Source organism: Pyxicephalus adspersus, chromosome 12 (assembly GCF_032062135.1).
Source record: "Pyxicephalus adspersus chromosome 12, UCB_Pads_2.0, whole genome shotgun sequence".
Taxonomy (NCBI): domain Eukaryota; kingdom Metazoa; phylum Chordata; class Amphibia; order Anura; family Pyxicephalidae; genus Pyxicephalus; species Pyxicephalus adspersus.
In genome coordinates this window covers 35,969,480-35,989,873 of record NC_092869.1, presented here as the reverse complement: position 1 = coordinate 35,989,873, position 20,394 = coordinate 35,969,480, and the positions used below count along the sequence as shown (strand labels likewise).

The 20,394-nt window shown below is 38.7% G+C and overlaps 1 protein-coding gene across 2 annotated transcripts in view; it reads right to left on the bottom strand.

The window, feature by feature from the left end:
- Positions 1 to 6: 6 nt before the first annotated feature.
- The window catches only part of TOGARAM1 (TOG array regulator of axonemal microtubules 1), a 34,448-nt gene continuing 14,060 nt past the window's right edge, over positions 7 to 20,394 (bottom strand). The window contains exons 4-18 of one of the 2 annotated variants that reach the window (XM_072428032.1): positions 19,245 to 19,495; positions 17,176 to 17,405; positions 13,519 to 13,622; positions 12,072 to 12,215; positions 11,189 to 11,281; positions 10,132 to 10,286; positions 9,905 to 10,046; positions 8,030 to 8,116; positions 6,333 to 6,468; positions 5,718 to 5,823; positions 4,583 to 4,818; positions 3,815 to 3,973; positions 2,446 to 2,572; positions 2,010 to 2,125; positions 7 to 1,815 (exon numbers count right to left, since the gene is read on the bottom strand). In XM_072428032.1, the coding sequence (XP_072284133.1) occupies positions 1,779 to 1,815; positions 2,010 to 2,125; positions 2,446 to 2,572; positions 3,815 to 3,973; positions 4,583 to 4,818; positions 5,718 to 5,823; positions 6,333 to 6,468; positions 8,030 to 8,116; positions 9,905 to 10,046; positions 10,132 to 10,286; positions 11,189 to 11,281; positions 12,072 to 12,215; positions 13,519 to 13,622; positions 17,176 to 17,405; positions 19,245 to 19,495 (2,123 nt within the window). In that variant the 3' untranslated portion in view covers positions 7 to 1,778. The remainder of the gene's footprint in view (positions 1,816 to 2,009; positions 2,126 to 2,445; positions 2,573 to 3,814; positions 3,974 to 4,582; positions 4,819 to 5,717; positions 5,824 to 6,332; positions 6,469 to 8,029; positions 8,117 to 9,904; positions 10,047 to 10,131; positions 10,287 to 11,188; positions 11,282 to 12,071; positions 12,216 to 13,518; positions 13,623 to 17,175; positions 17,406 to 19,244; positions 19,496 to 20,394) is intronic. The other variant, XM_072428033.1, reaches the window with a different exon arrangement.

Below are 20,394 nucleotides of genomic sequence, written 5' to 3'. Positions count from 1 at the left end.
GACTACTTCCCCTTCCCGTGGCACGGAGCCACTGTGACTACTTCCCCTTCCCGTGGCATGGAGCTACTGGGACTACTTCCGAGCCACTGTGACCAGTCCTACTGCTGTGGCTAAGAAGTACTTGCTACAGCAACTTGTTAAAAATAAAATAAACTGCCCTATGTAACTGTGACAACTTTCAATGTAGCGTTTCACTTTAAAAACAGTAATTCCTGTAATATATGTAACATCTTGCCAAATACGAATACACAGTGTTGCTGTGCAGTGTGTGAATTTGCTGTGCATACTTGCAAAATATGGTAGAGAAAACTTCCTAAATATTTATTGCAGTTTAATTCTGCTTTAACAATGCTATATATAAAAAGTTCAGCATATTTACCAAGCCAAGTACAGGCCTGGCCTTAACATGTATAATTATTTTAAATAAAATTAAAAGCTTTATTAGTGTTGTGTTTTAATGTAATATAATTACATACTGGAGTTCCCCTTGTCACTATCCAGTCTGCCTACTTTCTCTGCATGAAATATATTCTGAAGTTGCACTACTTCTTTATGTTTTGGCTGTATAAAGGCAGCTTCCTTCCTTCCTTTATATTTCCCTCACAGCCTCTGAAATGTAGGCAGAACCTTACACTGTACAGTCTGCAATGTAGTTCATAGTCTGGGATACCAGATGTAACAAATCCCAGAGGTTTACTCACCACTAGTTAATTACTTTTGAGTAATCTGCTTGTGTATGTCCACCTATCCTATGAATCAGATAACAGAGAAGTTCTGTTAACAGACAGATAATTACAACACAATTATTCTTGTTAACACAGTGAACAAGATACTCTAAAGGCACTAATGAAAAAACAACAATAATGAGGTGCTACAGAAGCTGAAGTATAGAAACACCCTTTGTGCGATTTGGTTGTACAGCTGCTTTAATGGATATCTAAACCCATGATAGAAGAGCACTGTTCAGGAGACCTGCCACAAATCATCCAAATGGTTTTCTCCACTTTTTGGTCTACTATTCCCCATTCCTTAAACTGTATCTAAACCGAAGAATAAAACATGGTATATCCTAAAGATTACAGTTAATAGATGTGATGGCTGCATTAGTTTTTCTCTTACAAACTAAACTTTTTTAGCAAGTACAGAAAATACCTGTTATTCTGACAAGTAATACTGTGTCTATGTCACTTCCTGTGAATTGATCTGAAAGTGGTTACAAGTTATGTTTGGTAAACTACGAACTATTCTGCCCTCCTTATAATGAAAAAGTGTTTGTAGTCCTGATAGGAACGGTGTGTCTGCAGGTACAAATAAAGGGGGAAAAAAGTTTGAAAACAGGATACAAATGGGGCCATCTCATCCTTTGAATATTTTTGCTTTAGTGTTTCGATGCATTTTAAATGGTTCAGTATTCATCTACTAAAAGAACTTTTCTTCTCTGGATACGTAGGTATGTAGAACAAAATATACCAGAAACAAAGTACAGCAAATCCCAATACAAAAGTTACAGTACCTGTATTAGCTTTGAGGCGTCTGCCTTTTAGATTGATAGATAACAGAAATCATTCACAATACCACGCAGCAAAATAGAAAACTTTACAGTTATTCACTTGAAATACTTTACTGCCTATCTTTACATAGGACGTAAGTTTGAATCTAGTGTTCTGCTTCTTAGTGTTAATTGTTCAAAGTTGTTCATGATCAGCCAGAGAAGGGTCCTCTCTTCTTTTTGTTAGTCTCAGTTTTTCTTAATTATGGCAATTGATTTTCTTCATTAATCAGTTGTTTACTGATTTTATATCTCTGTAGATGCTGCTGTATAAAAATGAGATATAAATTAGAAGCAGGCAGATGAGAAACAACACATCAGCTTTGAGATGAACAACTGTCCTTTTCCGGTTAAAAATGCAATGTAACGGTTTGGTCTGAACAACTTTATAAGACAAGTTTCTGCATTGCAAATCCACCCAACCCCTACTCCTAACCCTCAAGAAATCAGTTCAACATACCTCTCCAGTGTATTGTGAACATTCTGTGAAACAGAAGAAGCCCTCAAACTGCCAACGCTGCCATGATAAGATCTCCTTCCACGGGCAGATGGCGCATCCTGGATCTCGCCTACACCCTGTACAATACAGAACAGGCACAATGACAAGACTGCAGGACACCAGGGACATCAGAGTATGAACATCGCTGGCAAGAACACAAACAGATCGGATTATCCAGAAATGAACAATTAGACCGTTGAATAATCCTCCTATTGCCCATCAGATGTGTACAAGTTGGGCAATCTTCCAATTACTGTCTGCAAGCTAGTAATAGGAAGTTCAGTTTTAACTGTACTCATTTCTGCTTTGTTAACAGAACATTGACTACATTTTCAGCCAGCAAATTTTTTTGCACCAGCGCTCTGCTTAAATCTGCTTTAAAAATCTTTCTCCTTACCTTGACCTGTATATGTTTAATTAAATCCCTTATAGAAGGCAAGTCTTTGCTCGGTATATATTTCTCCAACATTTTGTCGAAGTCATGATGTGACATCAAATAGTGAAACATCTTTCGACCATAGAATCTGCAACACAAACATTCAGGACTAAAAATGGTATGCATGGACCTTTAACAAACAAATCACCACTTTAAAGAATAACAACAGAACTACTCTTTATGTGTGAAATAAGGAAAACAAAATCCTCTGCTCATTATGAAAGTTTTGAAAGCTTATTAAGAAGAGAAAGTTACAAAGTGAAAGTGTAGAGATAAAAAGTAAAGGTTAACGTGGAGACCCTCATTGCAGGGTATGGAGGATCTAACTTGATAACCATATTAAAATTTAATTTAAGCTAATATTCTGGAGAAGAAAGGAGGACAGTGGTATTGAAACAGATGAGAAGATTTTAGTATAAAACCTGTGCTGAAAGAAATCCTTTGACGATTTGCTTTACACACTGAATTAACTTAAGCTACATACACATGTCCAATCGTTCTTGGCTGATATCGGACGAAATTCTGGCGTGTGTACAGCGCCCGTCGTCCATCGTCCGAACGATCGTCCTTGCGGATCCATGGACGGCGAATGATCGTAATGCAAGGGAAGGGGGAGAGCACCCAGCAGGGTGCCACTTTGTCCTTTGCCCCCACCCCTCTCCACTCATGCATCTTTTGGTCTTTTGTCGTTGGAAAGGATCGTGAAAGATCCTTTCCTACGACAATAATTGCAGGTGTGTATGCGGCTTAAGTTCTAAAACGCATACAATGGCACGTAGTACTATCATAAACTGCTCACTCCAGAAGCACCTGAATTTAAGACATGCACTGTATGCAAATATTGACAATGCTATAGTCAAAAAACAATGCTACCCCCTTTTGTGGTGACCCCATGACAAACCTAAAAAATACAGATAACAGCATGGTAATATCAATGCAACTGTTTTCCTTTAGATACACTTTTTGTTTTGTTTTTTTTTCCCCTCTCCTCCCAAAATTTTGTACTAGCAATGGGAAGAACAAATAGGATTATGGAGGGTCATTTGCGTGACATTCTGCTCCGGCAGCTGACATCACAAGATTGAAGCACTCAGCAGCAGTGTATAAACTTCTAGATGGCTACACAAGTAAGGCTTTTCCAGGAAAACGACATATGTTAAATGTGCATATATTATTCTACAGAATGATTGTTGTTTCAATGAATGGCCTGGTAACAGGGTCACATGACTTTAATGGTATTACCCTTTTGTCTTTACAATTAAACACCACTACCGTAATTGCATAAACATTACCACAATATATCAGTTGCACAGTACAAAGCAGTTTATACCTGGTTTCCTGAGAGCTGTCCTGAGCAAACCTTGCTATAGCAGGCACTGCTCTATCTGTGATGTCCTTTATACCAGAGAGAATCCGTCCAGGTCCCATTCTCTCTACTAAGTCATACATGTGCTGGGCTGTGCATTTCCTCACTGCAGTGCTCAAATGGCTGTAATAAAAAAAAAAAACACAGAAAAAAGATGATACAGAAAAAAAAACACATGAATACACAGCAACATTTTAAAGCCATTTAAAAAAATGTCAGAATAATGCGAACAGGTCACACACTAAAAATCTGACTATTTAATCTTTTAAAGGTCCACTGACTATGCAGGGCTAAAACTTGCCTGACTGGGTAAGAATCTGAGTAAACATTTTTAGGCAGGAATTATAAGGGGCGCATTAAAAACATGGGGGCCTAATTATAAGATAGCAGATATCCTTATCCATCACAGCTTACATTTGGTAGCCAACTCATATAATTCAAGCCATGGTGTAGAGGCCGAAGTGTATCACAAAATCTTCTATGCCAAATGTGACAACGTTAACTCTTTGATTTATGAAGACAACACATCAATAGTCTCTTCACCAAAATGTTTTTCTCTCATTCAGTTATTAGTTGACCATTGGTTTAGGAGTTTATCCATTCATTGTTGGGTTTACAAAAGCAGAAGTATGGCTGCAGTAAGGTCATATGGCTGTTTTATAAACTGCCCCCCTCCCCAACTTTTGTTTAAAAGTTAAAATTTTTGCAAAAAAATGCACAATGTAAGTATACCTGAGCCCTCCATTTATGAGTGCAGCTAGGGCACGTAGCGGCGTCACATTTTGTACCATTGCACCAAGCGCCTTATCCACATCTTCTCTGATAAAGATGTTTGACTCCCCAGCTTTGTGGAGAAGCACACGGACACTGTTGTCCAGTTCATGGTCCATATTCTTCTTAAGGTGTGTAAACATGTCTCCTAAACACCCAATGGCTGCCCTGGAGACAGAGGACCGCAAGTTTTTCACCTAAAACACAAACACGCAAAAAAAAGCTCAGTTAAGCCCCAAATACATTTTTTATTGTTCAAACAGATTTTGTAATTAAGCAAAGACATGTAAACTGAGTAAGGCTGCACAATAGGCATTATACAGTGCAAGAGTATGTTCGTATATCTGTTTGAGGACTGAAGGGCATGAAACTTAGGATCACTGTGATTTATATTGAAAATTGAAAGAGATTACTCACTAATTAGCCAAACGGGAGTTGAATATATCATTGCCGCCATAACCACCTCCTTCCTTGCAACAATTTTAAATAAGAGGGCTGCTGGAAGTACAAACATCAGACTTCTCCTCTCCTTGCTCCTGAAGAAGCAGATTTTTTCCTCGAAACGCGTCGAGAAGTAATTCAGAATTTAAACCCTTTGAGGGGTATTCTGTAAGGAGAGGTCATTATATACACCCACAATTTTGTGTTTTATGTATTTGAAATGATGTTTGTTTTTGTTTATTAATAATAAAATGTTTTGTATTTTTGTAATATACTGATGGTACTGGCTTTAAAAGTCCCGCTTAAAATGAATGTCTTCGCAATCGCAAATCTTTTCCTATGAATGTTAGGGATGTGGCCTGTTTAAGATAAAGAAATGAATATAGGTGGATGTTTCTTTAAACCTAAAAGAACATAACAGAAGCACTTGGGTTTTCATTATTCGTTTGTTGGTTATGGAACTAAAATCTAAAGAGTTTTCACTTTGCCTTCAGGATATAAAAATCAGAGCTTATGTGGGTCATACAGAGGTTTGTATATGGGGATTGAAAAAGTGGACTCAAAAAGGACTGAAACATAACACGTTTTTACCTTAGAAATATCCTGTACTTTCCAGAGAGCATCTAACCACATACTCTCTGAAACCCTCCCTTACCTCTTGTGTAACTGCAATCTTGAGGTCATGGAGCCTGTCCATAATGACATCTGAATGGAGGATAGACAGTGATCGTACCAGATTCAGACCTTCTATCTTTTTCTCCCTGTAAACAGTTGCAATGACAAGAAAACTTCAGTAATGAATACAAGAGAACATTCAAATTGTAAGTTCCCAATGTAATGTAATAACTTAATAGAACGCGATATCTTACTGCCACTTCTTGCAGTGTCTCCAATCCCACCATGCACATCAGTTCCAGTGACTGCTAAATGTGCTTTGCTTTTGCAACACAGTTTCAATAAAGCAGTATTTTATAACTTTTATCTAGGATCTAAACATTAAACTGGCATATCTAAATTGCTCAGTCAGACCATTAAGTTGACCTCAGCTTTCAAATGCATGAAGCCGTTTAGGTCTCCATCCTGGTCTGCAAGGGCATTCTCCATTAAATTCTCATTATGGTATAAATCTTTTATTAGGGTTGCATATACTAATTCAGATGAGATTAAAGTGAATGTAAAGGCAACATTTCTTTCAGTTTTGAAAGCAAAAAGAAGGAAAGTTTCTCATCTATTATTCCTGGGGACCACTAACAAAAACAGCATTGCTTACCAGTCTTCATCCGAGAGAAGTTTAAACACCTCAACAATGGACAAGTCTGGCCTGGGAAGTTCCCTGGGCACAGTAGCATCCATGACATCAGAGCTCCGGCTGATAGAAGATCTGTCTCTATATGGACTGCGTTGTGCTGTAAACATTGACATGAAGGTATTGGTTGATTAGAAACATTAAGAAAAGCATGCATTGCCAGTCACATCTGTATTCCCTAAGAATAATAGTAGATAAACGTGATGTATTTTTTCAAACCCAATCTTGGACAGTGCGAAACAATGTGCAATCTAGTTGTTTGCAATGAAGATTTTATCCACCATTTATAATATCCTTCTTCATTACATCTTTCTGACAGTTCTTGATATAATGCATACTATTATACTACTTTCCCATAATAATAATAATTTATTGGTAAATAAATATGAACATCCAATTTAAAATGTCAACACTCTTCCACATGCATCCAAACTCAAATACACAGAGTGCCAAAATTAAAAATTTAGACAAAGTCACAGGCCAAACTTGAAGTTTATTGAAAAAATTGAGGAAATTTTACATTCAATCTCAACAAGCCTGTAATAGAGAAGTAGCAACGCTACTACAATTCCCTGCGTCAACAGTCTAATGCGGGGCCTAATGTTATGAGTGGCTGGAACTTCCTCTTCACTGAAATAGCACCAATACTACAATGTCCTGCATCTAATAATGTTGGCGCTATATAAATCCTGTTTAATAATAATAATAATAATAATAAAACAGTCAAATGCAGAGGGGGAGGGGGGGCATACATAGGCAGAAAAGTCGCTGGTCAATAGACACCAGTGATGCCGGGAATTGTAGTAGCGGCACTATTGCAATGCAGCAGCAGGCTAGCTGAAATTCATATTTAGAATTCCTCTGGGGGCCAAAAAAAATGTTTTGGGGGGCCAAATTTGGCCCTCAGTTTGACACCCCAGGTATATAAGGTACATATAAGTATATAAGTACATTATTCCAAAGGTTAGCCAATTACCATTTACATTTTTTTAAAACTAAAAAAGTTTTGTGGAGCTTTTGGGTAATAGAACTAAACAATATTGTGGCCCACTGAGGATGTGTGGGATATGGGCAGGATTACTGAATGTTGCTTAAGCCTTCCTGTCACTGGATTACATGATATTACATGATGATGCCAATAATTATAAATTATTATGCTGCGTTTGGGATGATGTAAGGCAATAGATCCATCATTAGTTTGAAGTTGCCTCTTAAAGCCAATCAGAAGGTGGGGGCTAGAAGTTACCTAGCTGTATAACCTAACTGCAGTGGAGTAAGTCAGGTCAATGATCTAGCTGTATAAATCCCAGGACTGAAAGGAAAATCTTACAAATCTTTTGGTAATCAGAACGGCTTCCACATATGTATTTCACCAGCTTGCCTTGAGTTCAGCTTTAAATAAAAGATGCTGAGTGATATCTTTATCCAACTGTAAATCAATGTGTAGATATTCAGCAGTGTGGAGTCTACGTTGTTTCCTATGCACATCCAAAAAATAAGAGAATCCCTAAAACTAAAAAATCAGTCCCCTTTCTATAAATGTCAAATACATCTACATTTGCAATGGCTGAAAATACATTAAAAAAAAAAAAAAATCAGACTTGAATGGATGATCCCCATCTGTTATTATGAATGTAATTAGATATTCTGGTTATTTATACCTGATGATTTTTTCACACTTGAAGTTCTTTTCAGAGACGGCGGACTGATATCTTCATTTTCCTGGCAATCTGACCGTGGTGTCCAAGCTGCAGCAAAGAAAAAGAAAGATAAGAATTTAGGAGATGTAAGCCTGACACGTTTCATTGGTAATACAGTGGTCCAACTGTACCTTCAGGGTCTTAACCACCTTAAAGAGACCCTGTCACCAACTAATTAAATTGCAGGTAAAAGCACAGAAAAATTAAAAGGTCAACTTGCAGTGGTTTTCTTTTCCATGAATGTCTTTCATTTACTTGCCTTCAAAGTTATAGAAATTCTCTTGAAGAAAGAATTCCTTAGCACACCTTCCTCCCTTTATATACCTCTCATTATCTAGGGTATGTTCACTGTCTATGCTGGCCCAGCTCATTCAACCCTCACATCTCCACCTTATGTAACCTTTCATATAGCTGCTAGGTTAAAAGCAAAATGCAATACTTTAGAATGTCCCTTAAATGACAGCTATGAGTTTGGTGAGGTTTACAGGCATCACATCCAAGATGGCAGCTCCCAACATCAGTCTCGGGGCTTTTGGATGCCAGCACATGGGAAACTTTTAAAGGAAACAGAACGTAGAAAAATTATTATTAAATCTAATGGAAAGACAGTTGTTAAACTGCCAGGCAACAAGGTCATTCTGTAGAAGGCAAACTTTCACCATATTAAGATACAACCCCCTCCCCATCTGCACCACCTTTGAATGCTTCCAGATGGGCCCATCTTGTATGTATGCACTAAAATCAGTTAACCAGTGAAAGTCTTGTATTTAATGCAATAAAACACACCAAGATCAAAGTAGCACCCCATTGGTTCACAAGAGAAGCCAAGCCTAATTTTGGTCATGCTCTGGTGAATTCAGCAATTTCACTAGTAAGGGCAATGTCTTGTTCATTCCATAATAGTCTCCCCAGCCCCTTTGAGCTGGGCGCACCACCTGGCACTATTCCATAACCAGCTGGCTGTTTTTGAGTGGTTACTGATAAGTTGGGTCACAATACAGGGGCTGCCACCTGCCTACAATTTCTTCCCACGCAGCTTTAAAAAACTTCTGGGTTGAACACTGCTCTCCAAGACTGCTGAAGATCAATTATCATGGGATAACAAAAAACAAAACAAAAAACAAAAGTCATACATATGTGATCCATGATTGCCTATTTAACAGCCATTTCCTTATTTCTGTTGTAACAAGTTGCCTTTAATGTGGTACCTTGAAGACTTAGACAATGCCCAAATGAGCAGAGCACATGTTGACTGTAATGTACAATCAAGTCTTAGCCAGGGGGTGCTTTCAGCTCTCACCTTTTCAGGATGTTATTAATGAATACATTGTAAAGCTAGGTACACACTTGAAATAATCATTAGAAAACAAACGACTAACGATTATGCACGATTATTTTGAATCAACGTATTGTGCACAATTCTGTACATGTTGTAACAATACAATTGTTCAAATATAATCCACCAATAGTGTACCCACGCTAGATAAGATCGTTTGAAGGATGCAGGGTGACATGTAAAGGAAAACGTGTACTGCAGAAACATCCACGATCACTGAACATCGTACACACAATAGATAGTAAACAATCGTCGCTCAATCAGATCCGGTCGTTCGTTTCCAGTGACAATCCTCATTCATCGGCGTTGTTGGTCAGTCGTTGTGCACTTTTTTTGTTAACGATTATTGGACAATCGATCGTTAGTTTCCAATGATAATTATTGCAAGTGTGTACGCAGCTTAAGATCTAGTGAACCAGCCTAAGCTAAACATTCAGTATCACTGAATGTGGACACCTAACACAAGTAAATATACAAACAAGCAATGGATAAATACTCACATTCTCTACGAATTGGGCTTGGGTCTGTCTGGGAAAGTCTCTCTTTTCTTTCTGGATCCTTACACTCCACCAGTTCCCTCAGGCTATTTTCTCGTTTCTGTCTCATCTTGTCCCGGGCAGATTTGGACATTGTGACTTTACTCTGCGAAATAAACAATGCATTAAAAAGGACATACTCATGATCCAGTCTACAGAGAATACTGGTGGTGCATCAATCATTATCTTACATCGCTTTCCACTGGTGGGTTGTTCTGCTGCACTGCTCTGCCATAAACACCAGAAGGAGGTAGGAAACTTTGCTTTGAAGAACTCGACTCATCTGGAGTAGAGAAGGAGGCCTGGCTGCGTGACTGGGTGGTGGGAAGAGGAGCTTCAAACACACCTAAAAAACAGAATATTCCCAATGTTAGCTTTAAGACAGACCCTGTTGGAACAGGGTAGGAGTAGGTTGCAACTCCATGACAAAAAGAACGACGGTTAATTTAGAAAACAGTAACTGAAATGTTAAGACTGTGCAACCTTTTTACAGTCTCCTTATAGATGCATTGACAACGAGGTAGTGCAAAGGCCTACCCAAACAATCCAATAAATTATTATCCAACCCATATAGCTCATGCACGACTAGTAAGCCTAAGAATACTGTAATAGTTGGCTTACCTAAATGAATACCCAATGTTCCCTGCATTACTTGCATAAGGGCACCAACATAATAAAGGAATAAATAAATAATTGCAATAGTTGGTTATATTATAAATTAAAGTGTACCATTACTTGTAAAATGGTGTGAGAACATAAATGTAGATATCCACACAGTCTTCAAGACAGCTATGAAAGCCTCAGAATCTCAGTACTAGGTGAGCATGGAAACCTCTACTAAGTGGGTGATTGCCTCATTAGAGAACTCTAGGTTTGGGACTTTAAAGGGGGTTCTAAACACCACAAGGAAAAATTCTGGAATAAATTACCATTATGCTATAATTGCAATTATGTTTTGTGGAAACCATCCTATGCGCAGTCTGAATTTTCCTGAACTCCAGTTCACGAAGCAACCATAAGTCTAAATCACTTTGGTTTCCATAAACATGCTTCCCGTTGTTTTACAATTCAATATGATGGATCTGAATGGCCGATGAGAATAGCAAGCTCTGAGTCAAGGAGATTAAGCTGCAGAGTACTACCACATCTAAGACAAGTAAAGTCATATGAACAAATCTAAAAACAGACTTGTGGCATCTGCAATAGAGAATTATTATTATTTAGTGCCTTTTAAAACCCTGTACACACCTTTTCCAATCACAGCTACAGAGTCTTCAGACAAGAGGCCTATTAAATCATTGTCGTTTATCTGCTGGAAGCTTGTAACTGATCCAGTAATTCCTATATATGTAGATGCAGAAAGAGAAAAACAGAGACAACATCCATGAATAGGTGTGCCTAAAACACATACAACTAAACCATAAAAAAAACTTTGTAAAAAGCTTGCTACAGTGTAGCAGTAAGTGAGACTTCATAAGCAAATCTTATCATCCGTTAAGTTTTTAAAGCAGCATAGAGCCAAAGTAAAAAGTCTGTCCCACCATCAAGCAGCAGAGCCAGACCACTGCACTCCTTATAAAAGCAAGAGCTGTCCCTAATAAAGTCTAACACCCCAGTGGGTCTTTAAAAAATGCAATAGATTGCACAGATACATAAATAATGTGCAGTTGTTGATTTTCCAACCGTCGTTGAATAGCAACATTATTATTATTATTATTAATAAACAGGATTTATATAGCGCCAACATATTACGCAGCGCTGTACATTAATATTCAGAGCTGTGTAATATGTTGGCGCTATATAAATCCTGTTTAATACATTTAAAGGATAAAATCAATGTCGTTATCTCTTTTGCACATTACGTGATGTATGTGTTTACACCGATTACAACCCAAAAAAACCCTTTCCTCCAATATAACTTGTTCTAAGTTTTTTGGTTCTCTATATTGAGAACAGTCATTAATTGAGAACTTGTGTACTGAATGCCAAGGCAGATCTTGTCTTTGAGTAGCCATACACATCAATAGGACATTTGCAGGCTCTCATAACTACAGTGCTCATTACAGACAGCAATACTGACTTCTAGTAAGATACATCAAGCATTAAAGTGTGAATGACCATTGAGACTTACCTTTAATGGGCCTTGATGGCTTTGATGGATGTCTTGTAAGAAAAGGTGTAATTTCCTTTGAAGTATCTTCTGTATCTGCAGGCCCAGTCCTATAATTCATTCGCTGACCAATCACTCTTACTGGCTTTTCACTTGCCAGGTTATCTGGGTATTTAGGGAAGAAAAAGTAATGTTACAGTTGCTATAGGTTATAACATACCAGCAGTAATAGGGCAAACTGACTCAATCATTAAAAGATTGATTGCTTTTATCAGAGCAGACAAAACAATTAGGAGTACCAGGTGGGAAGTATTTTAAGTTTCCAGAACTTCTACCATTAAAGCACACCTGAAGCCAAAATGTTTTGTTCTGGATTTGAATGGGGTCTTTATGGCATGGCTCACCTAAACCTTGTTAAAAGCCCGTACCTTCCATACAGGCCAAGATATTCAGAAGCCAATGTCTGGTTTAAAGTTAAACTGTAACAAAATATTACAGGAATGGCAGTTGCATGGCTATAATGTTTATCCACTGGCTTCAGTACTTTTAGAGTAAAAACTCCAGAAGTAGTATGCAGATCAAGAAGACAAATAAAATTCTGTATACTTCTTCCAGGTCGGCTTTGAGCACCAAAGGTTGAGGGTTGCATTTGCAGCCATGCAAATAGCATGTCCCAATTAGAACACATATGACCATTTAACTTTTGCCCATGATATATAAAATAAAAATAAAAAAATGGAAAAGAGAAGATCAAAAATATAGCAGGATTATCAGAACTCTGATACAAATGGTCTCTTGTTGTAGCACCTGGTCAAACATCTGTCTCATACACAAAAAGAAATAAAGTGACACTGACTGATGAATTACGGTAACAAATCCAGGGCTTTATTCTATGTGTCGGTGAGAAAATACACAGCTCCATAGGAAGCAATGCTTACAACTATGAAGTATCAATATTATATCAAAAGTTTTTTTGTGTGTATTTAGGTTTCATATATTATCTTACTAATGCACAGGGCTACAGCCCAGCAGATGTACATGGGGCTCAGCTATAACCTTTCATTCACATATGTACAGAATTGACTCACATTTACTCCCACACCTTCACATACCTTAACAATCCCAGGTTTGTAAAATTCTTGTAAGTGCAGCTGCTGGGAAGTTCTTACTAATGTAGACATTACCCACTCACCTTCCCCCAGAACTACATCTCCCAGGAGCCCTATACTCAGAGTGTGTGAAGACAGGTTTATAGGAACAGCAAATATTTGCAGAGAAATTATTTAGAAGGGGATTTGTCCAGGACACAGAAGAGACCAACATAACATTTTGGATTTTTTTGGACAAAATTGGGTGCTCAAATGACTCCTTACAGGACAATCTAAAGCCCCCCCTTTGCACAAAAGAAAATTGTACATTCCTCCTTGGTTCGAAATGGTAGTATTTAATTAAAGAATTGTAAGCACACCTTGCTGTGAGCTGTCGGCTTTTTTCCCAGTGTCCTTATTCCGAGAAGCAGAAAGTGCTCTTGTTGGTCGTAACTTTGGCTTTGAAACAGAAGTAACATCAGATCTGGAATTGAAAAGAAGATTATGTGCAATGAAGGAGAATATAGTTGCTAAGTGTAGCAAAGGATAGCTTATTGTGTCTCCAAGCTTTTCATTTCAGCAGTGACAGGTTTAAACAAGTGAAAAGTGCTGTGGATTACTTGCTATTAGTAACAAACACTTATTTGTACTTTAGTTTTTTTAGATCTGACTAAAAGGCTTTGTCATTTTCACCAGAATATTAAGTTAGAAGTAAACCACATAAAAAAAACCTAAAACCAGTATGTCCAAATGATCTACAGCAGCTCAGGTTTTTTAATAATTCCATTTCTTTCTCCTTCATGTTTATTACCATTTATTTACCTTATAGCTAAAGTAATTGTAAAAAAAATCATTCCATGTATAACTAAACTTCAGCAAAAGGTTAAACTGTCCTCTGTGACCGGGCAGTCCTTGCACTTTACATGCCACTCTGAAAAAATTAATTCTTGTGGTCATTCCACATTCCTTTAACATTAGCGAAACAGTCCTGGTAACTTTTTAACAGCCATTTCTGCACTTTGACACAAAATGTAGCACTGTTTGTGCATGCTAAAATTTTGGTACAGGTACATTCCAGCTTTTCTGAACTGAATAAAGTGATAACAGGGATGGTACAATAAAAGTAAGCCCAGGTTTGGGCTAAGGTTTACTATAGGCACACTAAAACATATATGGAATATCCTATCCCCTGAGTGCACCTAATTGGAACATAGCAATGTGGTAATTGGGGGATGTAGCGTCTGACTTCTACATTCTTTATTCAGGGGACTGTTGAGAGCCAATTGCGAGAGAATTATAAGAACCACTAACAATTCCTGCACCCATTTATTTGATGATGTTCCCCTTATTCTCCTTTAAAAGCGCACAAAGTTGCCCATCCATCACAGATTCGGTCATCCACAATTGTTTCCATTCTTGAGAAACACAGGTTTTTAAAATGGAACTGAAGTCTCAGTTTGAACATTTGTGATTCAGGCAGGTGGTTATTGCAGAAATGGACAATGTTCATTCTGCAATAACTGTTCTTACCTGTCTGACCACGGCCCAGCCATCAGATTTTGGGGAGATACGTGTGTAGCTCGGCATTGATTACGAGGAAAACCTGGCAATCCTGGCTTTCCTTGCATGTTCTGGGAATGAATGAACTCTCACACGCCTGTGCAGGAATTACATCACCCCAGTCTGGCTAATCAAGATGGCTTCGGATCCTCTCCAGAAAGAAATGAAGAATAAAGATGGTGGCGCCCTGCGACAGAACAGGAATAGGCGAGTACAGCGAGTTTAATTCTACTTTAATGCAAGAACTCGAAAGTCCATATAATGTAACACTGACTGTCAAACATTAATGTGTGGAATGCGTAACTACATTGTTCACTGAACCATACAATATCCCAGATGGGATTTTTCAACCTCCAAAGACTAGGGGCCAATTAGCAACACAAATGATCTAAAAATAACTTCAATGAATAACCTATGTATGGCCTAATTAGGAATGCTTCTGATACAAAGGTGAAGTTTAGAACAAACCTCCGGGCAGCTTTTAGAAAAAGACACAAATGCATATTTGTACTCAAACAACTAAATGCACTTTTAAATGAAAGCAGTGAGAGTTCCTAAATTTGATTTTGTTTTAAACTCATTGCAAAGCTTGTACTGTACATCTTAGACTGAGAAATAAATAGGCAGCAAGTTAACCATTTGTGTTGCAATCCTTATCTGTTACAAAAGAACGTGAGAGACATGCCAATAGGAGGAGAGAACCGGGCAACACAAATGAGCTCATGCGTCAGCTGAATTTCCTTCTTACATTCCAATCACAGTACATAAAAAGCAAATGCCAGTAGTGAAAAATCAGATCTCCTGGCTTGCCAGACTGCAATGTTCTGTGTGGAAGGTGCGTAAACCATAGCACTGGATGTACAGAAATACAAATCCTCTGGCTGGTGAACTAGCTTCAATATATGCATTTATGCTTCTCGGGGCAGGGTCCTCTCCTCCTCCTGTGTCTGTCTGTCATTTGCAACCCCTATTTAAATGTATAGAGCTGAGTAATATGTTGGGGCTATATAAATCCTGTTTAATAATACTATTTGTATCTTTATATTTAGCAATTTGCTTGAGGTCAAGTTTTACTTTTATGGTTGTCTGTATTCCCATTAGGGAGACTCATGCTCTCCATTTTTCTGGTGACCTTTGAAAACAGGGCTGAAAGGGAGAGGAGACAGCACAATTATTAAAGTGTACCTAAACTCAGAATTTTCACTTTACATAAAAGGGTAGAAAACCCATTTATGCAAGGTAAAAATTATGCTTGTTTGTGTTTTTTTGAAGTTTAAAAAAAAAACGTAAAGGGTGCAGTACCGCCCCGATAATTCTCGATTGCCTAGGTGATGGAGAATGAATGGGAGCGCAGAGCCTTCCAGGATACCTACATTGCGCATTTTAGGAGGCTCTTGGCTGCTCCTTCAGCGCTGAAGGAGCCCTTTCACCAAAAGGGAAAGAAATTGTCGATCTCGCGCATGCGCAATAAGATCGGCAACTTTTTTCCCATCTACGTCACCCAATCTCGTGCCTGGGTAGGGTGACATAGGACGAACTACCAGGAAGAACAGAGAGAAGATGAGGACGCCTAGCACGCAAGCCTGAAGAAAGATGTGAGACCCAATGGAAGAAACCTCCAGATGGATCAGCTGCTCTGCGGAATTGAAGGTGTGTTTTTTTATGTGTTTTGGGTCATTTTTGGGTTTACTTCCTCCTTAGGTTATCACAGGAAACGTGTAGGTGCGGATACTTTCCCAAGTGACAACTGTTTAGGAGGGCAGTTTGGATAGATTTCCTGACAGTTCCGGGTTTGTCTACTGGACATAAAGCACGAACATAAAACTTAACATGAGTTTAAACTTTCCCAAAAATCAAATCAGGCTCTGGTTTTATACATATGGTAAAACCTAAATTTTGGATAGCACTAATAAAAAAAACAACCAGGATAATCTCACATAATGACATACTGTTTAGTATCCTGAGTTAAATAACCAAACCCTAATACTTTTAATTAGTGCTAAGAACAGGTACAAAGACTGAACAATGAGGTAGGATCACTTTGATAGTATAGTAAAAGCTATTAGTAAGTTAGTAGCTGGTCACCACGGATACTAAAGGGAAAGGATTATAGGATTCAGTATCAGTTCACCCAATTTACTTTTTGATATGACAGTTGTCATATTGGTATAGTTGTATTTGGCTGTCACTACTGAGTTATTCTAGCAAATGAAAATTGTTATAAACATAATGAACTGACCCAAAAAGCTATAAATTAGGGGAAAGCTTAGAGAGAGTTAAGCAGAGACAGAACAAGGTAAAATAGCACTATACACAAAAAAAGCCAAATTTCCTTCACCCCAAGAGAGGTTACTACTTCAGCAGAAGCTAAGGCTGCAGGTCCTACTCTTTTTGTACCCCTTCTGCTGAAATATCCAAGGTAGCCACCTCCTTTGCTTACCCATCAAGTCAACCCCACCAGATCAGGCATCACTTACAAATTCTTCAACTGCGGTGTAGGAGAGAGTGGCGAGGTCAGGGACTCCCGGCTGTACACCCCACTTTCACTATAGGACGATCCATTAACTGGTGAAGATGTGGAAGATGGAGAATCCATATTCAGATCTATTTTCATGGAGTCTGGGCTGTCGAGGTCTGAAAGGCTTCCGCTCATTTTTGCTCTCTTCTTGGCAGCACTGTTTCTCAGATGTCGCAGAGAATTGATCATCTACATTAGGAAAACAAAGTTAGTATATGGAAACCAGGGAAAAACTTTATTTTTGCGTCATCCGTTTGACATTAACATTTGCCAAAATTTTGGGTGGACACCACAATTGGCAAACTAATGAGAATGTTCACAAACAGGTTTATAAAGCAGCAATCAACTATAAAACCCATGCAAGGACCCATAGTGTGGAATAGGTTTAAATTGGACGCATTTATGCAGGAGATTTACTATTTTTTGCATTTTAAGTGATATTGCATTTTTAAGCTAACTGCACTCAGTTTTCATTACCCTGTGTGCTAAACTAGCCCTCTTCCTAGATACATACTTTCCTCACAATCATGCTCGTTTAAATCCTCTGGCAAATTTTCAGTATGACGCTGCAGCTATGTCATACCTTACCATGTTCTATGGGCTGGTCCCCAGAGTGTTTCATGCAAAGGTCCCACAGAACCCTACAAAAAGTTATTGTGCAAGCCTACTGAAGATTTTGCAGAGGGATGTATGCAGGTGCATATTTGTTTTAGTTGTGTGATCGATTGAAAAACTAAAGCAGTACTAAAGTTTGCAAATATTGACCTTTCACTCAGTGCTACCATTTCAATAAACTTCTTCACCTGCATTTTTCCAAGATCTGGTTCTAGGATCCAAATCTTCAGACATCTTTATTGGCCAGCCCAGGATGATACAGTATGGCACCAAGCCATGCTAAGATTGTACTCTTACAGAGGGAGAATTAATTGTGAGCAGGGCCAGCATTAGGTTCCTGTGTCAATGGGTCTTTACAATCCTTTACAAATCTAGAAAAAAACTTCAGGTCAAAAGCACCTCTCAATGAATTCTGAATGATCTCCAAAACAGACACCATTATTACACGCTCCTAAAGTGACAATTATGACAGATTCTATCATTTGAATCTGCCACCATTAGACGGTTGGTGGCTGAGCTGACAAGGGTTAACGGGGGAATGATACCAAAATAACTGCATGCTACATTGCTGCAAAAAAAACCTCCAAATCTTTGTTCTGCTTAATTCCTTTCATGTACACATAGGGGGGTGGCTTCACCAAACCTATACGTGACGATTACTGCTACAAAAACAGTAAAGGTTTACCTGACAGACACCCATAATAAACTAAACTTTATGGCCAAGTCTACTTTAGTCTTTATGGCTTACCTGTCACATGTCTGATTAGCTTAAACTAACAATTAGGGGTTTAAGGGATAAGAGCACATTTAGCATACTTGTCTTTTTCTACAGCCATCTACAACATGGGGAAGTACAGGCTGTGTGGGCCACACAAAGTTTTTCAAGTAATGTAATTGTAGGCAACTATAAGCTATGGGCTGAAGGGAAGGCTGGAGTGACGGGATTAGGAAAAGGAGTGCACTTACTCTTTAAGAATTACTATGTGTACACGGCATCAATATTACCAAACTGCATATCAAGTCTTTACTGGCTTTTTCTCTGCTGTAAATAATGATATAGAACAATAGGACATAGCTGTCCATTAGCAGATGCACTGGTGAACCTCTACAATTTTTTTTAAGCACCCATCTACCTGTGTCTCATGCAGATTGTGTTTAGGAACAAACTCATGAAAATGCTTCCTTTATAATGTGTTGGCTATATGGACTTCTGTGACCGGTCTCCCTGCCAGTTATTGTGCCTTTAATACAAGTGATGTGCAAACTGGCTTTAGGAATGTGTTGGTAAAGTCAAACTCCTGCATTTCTTCAGACAAGTTAAAAATTACCATGGCCTAAAGGTCTGATAACATGTGAAGTAAGGGAACTCCTAATGGGAAATGAACACAAGAATCAGTTAGCTGAATCACTTACCTCTTCTCGATCGTCCTCATCTCTTGTAGTCAATTCCAAGAGGTCAATGGCAATGTTCTCTTCGTCACTGCTCTTCACTGTGGGCTTAGTGTTATCCCAGACATAGCTGCCTGTGATGGAGTTAATTTCCGGCAATGACTTGGTACTCTTGGCGATCGGAGGGACTGGCTTGGACCTATTGAGGTCTTTTTGTCCTGAAGGAAGTCGGACAAGTGTAGCTTTAAGAGGAACTGGAGCTTCATCTTTATCACCTGAAGATTTTAAAATACCAAGCAACTTTGAATTAACATGTGCAAGAAGAAAACAGAGTTTAGTTTCCAGTAAAAGCACATTTAAGCGCTTTTGGTCATTTTTTAAATGATGTGGCCAATATTGAAGAGGATTGTGGGATGAAAACAAAGCTGATACTTGGGGCAGGTCGCAGCTGTTTCTCTTAGGCACACAAAAGCAGCTGTGCTCCATTTTTATTTTTAGCACAGAATACGTCAGAAAGTACACTTAGCCTTTTAATGTTTGGGTTAATTTTGAGCATAGGCAGTTAACAGTTGTGGGTTTACAGGGCAGCAATGGGCGGGTATGAGTTTACAGGGCAGCAATATGTTTATTTTAATGCCGTTCCCAGCAAAATATACTTCACTTACTTCCCTAGCACCCTACACAGCTACTAAATGAGAAAGGCAATCTTGAGTAAGGCGACGTACACATGTGCAATGGTTCTCGTAAATAATTGGCTCAGGGCCGATATCGGACGAGAATAATACTTCTGGGTATGGCGGTGAATATGGCTTAAGCTACGTACACACTTGCAATGTTTCTCGGCCAATATCGGATGAGCATCTTGTGTGTGTACAGCCCTCGTTGTCTATCATCTGATCGTCCGTCCTGGCAGATCCACGGACGATGGATGACGAATGATCGTAATGTAAGTGAAGGGGAGAGAGCGCAGTGTGGTGCCGCTCCGTTGTTCTCCCCCTCCCCTCTTTATAGAGCAGAACGGTGCTGTATATAAAGAGATCATTCATGCATCGTGCAGTTGTTAGGTGTTGGAAAGAATCGTGAAAGATCCGACAATTATTGCACGTGTGCGTGTGTATGTAGCCTACGTCAAAGGGAGAGAATAAGGGTTAGTGCCTACGTTGGGTTAAGAATT